The sequence below is a fragment of the Herpailurus yagouaroundi genome, unplaced genomic scaffold (assembly GCF_014898765.1).
Source record: "Herpailurus yagouaroundi ecotype Mexico unplaced genomic scaffold, PumYag 29, whole genome shotgun sequence".
NCBI classification, from domain to species: Eukaryota; Metazoa; Chordata; class Mammalia; order Carnivora; family Felidae; genus Herpailurus; species Herpailurus yagouaroundi.
The window spans coordinates 30,686,447-30,692,446 of record NW_024412377.1 but is presented as its reverse complement, the minus strand read 5'-3'; the positions used below and the strand labels follow the sequence as shown (position 1 = coordinate 30,692,446).

Below are 6,000 nucleotides of genomic sequence, written 5' to 3'. Positions count from 1 at the left end.
GGCCCTCTTGCCAGCAGGATCCCTGCTGCCCCAGCCCACCACGGCGTCGCCCTTTCTCATCCCTTCTGGACTCGCCCAGGGTGGGGGCTGGGGGGCAAAGGGAGCTCACAATTCTTATCAGCTTCCACACTGGCTCCCAGGATCTCACCCCTGAGTCATCGCATTTTTCTCTGGAGAACACCTGCAGGGAACAGATCATCTACAACACATCTCTTGTGGCTTCAGCTCAGCTGGGTATTTTGCTAAAATAACAATGGTTTTTGTTTGTTTGTTTTGTTTTGGCTGGAGGCCGTCTGTGCTATGAAAGCAGCCCCATAGTATCTTGGGAAACACTAGTCCTAGCAGTCTCCAAGGAAAAGGTGTTGAGGTGAAGGTGGTTGGGAGGTGGTAAACGCCACTTTCCAAGACATCTTCTGATCGATTCCCTGAAGGCGGCGGAGAATACCGATATGTTGGCTTAAGGAATGTAAAATTCTGGGCTGAGAAAATGGCACAAAATATTGTGCAAAGACATGAAAATCCAGAGTTCAAAAAAGCGTGTAGGATACAGACTGAAGGATATAAGAATGTAACAATATGATAATTCTGTATTTTCGAAGCTGATCGCTAGCAGGGAGATTTTGCAATTAACTAAAATAGGGCACAAAACAAACAAGACCACACTTTCTACCCCTTGGCTTTCCCGCAAACTGTACTCCCAAGGTGACCTCCATAGGAGAGAAGGAATTGCCTTGACTGTTGCTGTTATGACCCTTGTCATTATTACCTCTATTGCTGTTATTCCTCCAGGAGGAAGGGTCCTGGTCATCAAAGGCCCCAAAGGCAGGAAGCAGAAGGCTGAAGCACAAAGTGAACGTCTCTAGTTTATTCATTTTTTTCAGAATAATTTTTTCTTATTTTAGAAAGAGAGAGAGAGCAGGGGAGGGGGCAGGAGAGAGGAGGAGAGAGAGAATCTCTTCTCACAGGCTCCACGCTCAGTGCAGAGGCCAACTTGGGGCTCGATCCCACAACCCTGGGATCACTACCTGAGTCAAATCAAGAGTCGGACGCTCAATCGCCTGAGCCACCCCGGCGCCCCATTTTTCAGAATTCGTAAACTGCCCACACTGGGCTTGGCCCAAAGCTCGAAGTCTTTGCTGCACAAATGGTGCACACGTAAGAGGAGATTCATGACGGGCTAATTATAGGCTCTTACGCGAGTTGGATCATATTTCCCTTCTCTTTGGGGACAGTGTTCATCTCACCTTTCCCTTAGCAAAGTCCCATCCTGGAGATGTGCCAGTGAGCCAGCTGCCTGTAGGGTCACAAGCGTGAACAGCACCGGGGCATGGCCGACGGCTCAGAGGAAGCAGTCCCACATCTCTGGTTCTTGCCCAGACACTCGGACCATGCTGAGGGCACCCCCTGGCCCGGAACAGCCTTAGAACAGCACTGTAAGACTTGCAGGGATCATTTCTACTGTTCGTTACTAATTGTGTGAGTGTCCCTTTGTGGACATCGCCTCTGTCAGGATCTGTAACACCGCCCCCAAATGAATACCAGACTGAATGAAAGAGTTCTAGCCTTCTCATCTCTTTTATTCAAGTTCCCTACAGACATCCCCCCTCGCTTGAAACAAAAATGACAGTGACCAACCTCAGTAACACAAGTAAGTGCCTTTTAATCTGCTTATTTTGGAAGCTTCATATTCATCTCCTTGAGCCAACGTTTACCAAAAGAGAATGGTCAGCTCCCCAACGTGCTCACCCCAAGCTACCTATCCCACTCCAAATGATGCCAAAAGGGCCCAAACAAGTCTCTTTGGGGAGAAAAATTTTTGGAAGTGTGCAAAGAATTCAGGGTTGTCCACGCCAACTGGCAAAAGTATACTGTGCAGACAATCTGCAGCTATAAAAATATACACATACAAAAAGACAGCTACAAAATCATGGTGCCCATTTTCTTAGATTTCCATTATAAAAAGTAGGGGTTTTCCATTAAAGGTAAACTGGGGGGGGGGCAGCATTATAACTGTGATTCCATGTCTAGTCTCCCCTCATCCTTATTTTCATGGAATAGAGCACACTGAACTAGCCACTGAGGAGTGGAAGGGGTTAATCCTAATAATTCTCGGACCAAGGTGAGAAATTCGAGGTTCAAGGTCAAATGGTCATTCTGCTGTCAGTAAGAGTGTCATGAGTCAGGGAAGGAGGGAAGTATTTTAATCCTGCCCTTTGGCCCTTTGGGTCTCTTTTTTTTTTTTTCTTTCTTTTTTTATGCACTATGAATCACAACACAGTCATTGAGCTACAGCAGACAGGCTCTGGAATTTGCATTGATGTGTGATCTCTGGCAGCCCCTACACATTCAATGGAGAAAATTCGATGCTTCCTACACAGAGTATTCCGCTGGGTTTGGCCCACATAGTGTCAGCAGGAAAGGCCACACAGGGACTCCTGTCTTGGGTCTCGTTTCTCACCAGGGCGTACTTTCTCTTTGATGAGAGGAAACACACCTGGTCCCCGTGCCTCTGCGTATGGCATCGGGCAGGGGCTCGGGGCCCCTGGGATTCTCAGGATAGAAGGCTGTGTCCCTTGGGCAAGGCCAGCTGGTGTTACTTGGCTCCACAAGTGTTGATGTTTTTCCCATCCACGGCGTCTTCCACGAGGGAAATGTGGTAATCAGTGGACAGAGTAAAATGAGAAATACAGCCCACAAGGCCTCGCATGTATTGCCTGTTAGTGTGCAGAGCAATTTCCTTCATTCCACCTGCCAGGAAGCAAGAGGGAGAGGAGGTGAGCCAAACGGGAGGATGTCTCTTTAGGACACCTGTCTACTGACCAAGGCGTCCCTTGGCTGACACGATGAGTGAGGGCTATCAGCCCCTTGAACTGCTCAGTGCACAGCCTTTGTCCAATTAATGATTACCCCTGAAGGAACAGGTTGACTGATATCAATCTGACACACACAATCGCTATTTACACCCTCCTTGCATGTGATTTCTGACCCAATTGACCACTTACAGCCAAATAGTATCCAATAAAATTTGAAATGTTATATAATGTCAACAAAATGTAACATGTAAATGTGATGTCATCTTAAACAGAAAGAAATACACTGATATTGAATGCTTTCAATCAAGTGCACTTTTAGGAACTATCACATGGATAGAGATGTATTTTCAGGTTTCTGTATCTGCAGTAGCAGGTTCTAAACTATTTACAGAAACACCACTCATTCTAATTCTGAGAGGGCCAAAGAAAGATCCTCCTTCCTCAGAGGGAACTTTCGGAGCTATATTAAGCAGGTTCCTGTTCTATAAACAAGAAAAGCATGGTTTTCCTGGTGGCTCAGCCCAAAAGCACAAAAGCATCTAAGTGCTTCCTGCCCCCTCAGCGATGAGTCAGAAGTTCAGAAAATGGAAGAAGAGAATATCTGGCAGGCTTCCCAATTTCTAAGTATCTGATCCAGTGAAGTACACCGCTTTGGAGAGCCCCACCATGAGAAATGGAAGATTAATGAGAAAACACTGGCATAATTTAGACTTGGTCAAAGGTCACTTACCCACATACAGAGCTCCATTGATGTTGAGCTGCCTCATCATGCCAGGTGATTTGCCTGTTCTGGCCCCATAGTCATCCACAGTTATCTTTCCAGATTGGCCATCCCTGTAGAAACCGTGATTTTTGGAGCTTCATTTAATTACCCTCCATTTTAATAAAACTGTATTCAAGTACCTACTCTGTGCCAGGCACCATGCTAAATGATAGAGGTGCAAAAATGAACAAAAAAATCCTGGCCTACAGGAGTATATGGTCTACCGAGGCAAAGAAAAAATCAAATTGTAAATGACCAAATCGTGCCCCCAACTCTGCAGTAGAGGAATGCCAGGATACTGTGCAATTACACAAGAGGAGAGAGGGTCAGGGAAAGCTTCAGAGGAGATTCTGAGTTTCGAAGGCTGGGTAGGTCAGGTGAAGGAGGAGGGTAATGCAAGCAGGAAGTGGCGATGCCAACGGGAGAAAAAACAGGGGACTGGTACAGATTAAGCATAGAGAATTCCGGAAGTGGGAGTAGAGCAGCCAGAAGCAGATGATGAAGGGCATCTCTGCTGACGGGAACCAGAGAAGAACGTGTAAGGGGAGAAGTGGTCGTGACATGATGGCACATGATGTGTTTGAATGCTATTCTAAGCAAAACAGGAAGCCAATGAAGCAGGTATTGTAGAGGGAGGATTACTCTAGGGGAGGACAAAGAACAGCTTAGAAGTTTCTAAAGGATTTAGAGAGTCACCCAGAAGGGACTCTGGGCACAGTGGAGTGGAGGTATTCATCTGTGGCAAGGGCTCTAACCATTTTCTAAGCTGATTTCCAAAACTACCCAGTCCCATGACCTTCAAAAAACTGCCTCTGTTTGTACAGCTTTTGGAGGGGGTGTACCAACACAGGTTGCACTTTTTTTTTTTTTAAAGGAGTTCATTATTGATCTTCTAATGTTCCTTTTTTATAGCAAACTGTTCTTGTTTCTTGGGTTAATAGCCTTTCTTCCCTGACAATTGTAATATGTTTTATCTTTTTTTTTTTTTTCATTCAAGTCTGTTTCCTTCACATTGTTTTGTTATGTTAATTTGTTGTGATACCCATCTTTTACACTGGAGACTTTTCTCAAATGCCCAGTGATTTCTGACTGCCACTTCATAGTCAAGTGAAGAAAAAAAGCACTAAAAAGCAGATTGGAAGCTCTGTGTGCAGGATGGGCTCTGTTGACTGTGTGATGGGCTTCATTGTGCTGTGATCTGGCTCAATCATTTTCCTGGGGGACACGCGAATTTTCTACTTCCTTTACTGTGGAGTATAGGCATGGCTGCCAGCGCTCTGCAATCTCACTGGAGGAAGAATTACAGGGTTCTTAATATTCAATATATGAGCTTGAACACGTCCCCAGCCCAGTATACGGTCCAGTATTTAGTTATGCCTAGTGCCTCTCATTCCAGACCCTTATTTCACTCTTCCAAAGAACTGCCTTTCATTATTTTCCCATGGTTAGGCAAAGGGAAGTGTGCCAAATATGGGAAGTAGAAAAGAAGTTTGGGGTCTAACTCTTCAAGTAAATTCAAGTACATTTTTTAAAACCGATCTGCCTGCTTTTAGCCCCTCCTTCACCTTCCAGAGGTTCCTGGCTCTACCTCCTTTTTGGGGGTACACTAATATAAATCTGTCACCTGGGCCTCACATCTTGGTAGCAACTCTTCTAGTAACTAGCTTTAGAGGTAATTCTGTTCTGTCCTCACCCTCGATACCACATACTGCCTCCCTGTTTTGGATATGCTTTTTTTGGATCTCACACCTGAATGCCGTGATGGGCAATGCCCACAGTAGTTCGCTTTGCCTGACTTGCTGCCATTTTCCCCCCTCCATCACTCTAAAAAATTCCATTTTTCCTATTTCATTTCATCAGTTCTAAGAATTTTTCATTTTGTTATATCTCCGAAATGAAGATACTTCTTACAATCACTGGCATCTTAGATTTGAAAAAACATGGTATCGACTTCTAATATAATAAGTAATATACTTCGCTATTAGGTCCATTACTTATTGTCTACTGCCTCCTGTTAGAACGCAAGACCATCAAGGCAAGGGTGATGGTATTATTCGATGATGTGTCTCATGTGTCTGGAATAGCACTGCAGTAGATGAATGAACAAGTGAATGTGTGAAGCTTCAACATCCTCGTCTGAAATGGGAGTAACTATGCCTATCCTACGAGGCTACTGATGAGAGATTATACGTGCAAAGCACGGAGCATGGTACCTGATACGCAATTGCTGTACAAAGAGTAGTAGAGGAAGATGCTGCTATTGTTACCAATACCATCATCGTTCTCATCTGTAAAACGAAGATCACAAAACCCAAGTTGCTGTGAATATTGACCAAGATAAAGTATGTAAGGCACCTGGCATCTTGAAGAACCTTAACAAATGAAGATTTGCTTTCTCTTTTCTGCTAGGATTAATTCCTACAA

At 44.7% G+C, this 6,000-nt stretch overlaps 1 protein-coding gene across 3 annotated transcripts in view; it reads right to left on the bottom strand.

The window, feature by feature from the left end:
• Positions 1-1,556: 1,556 nt before the first annotated feature.
• The window catches only part of EGFLAM (EGF like, fibronectin type III and laminin G domains), a 181,775-nt gene continuing 177,331 nt past the window's right edge, over positions 1,557-6,000 (bottom strand). For all 3 annotated transcript variants that reach the window (XM_040495740.1, XM_040495742.1, XM_040495749.1), the window contains 2 exons: positions 3,544-3,647; positions 1,557-2,748 (listed from right to left, as the gene is read on the bottom strand). In XM_040495740.1, coding sequence (XP_040351674.1) covers positions 2,594-2,748; positions 3,544-3,647 — 259 coding nt within the window. In that variant the 3' untranslated portion in view covers positions 1,557-2,593. The remainder of the gene's footprint in view (positions 2,749-3,543; positions 3,648-6,000) is intronic.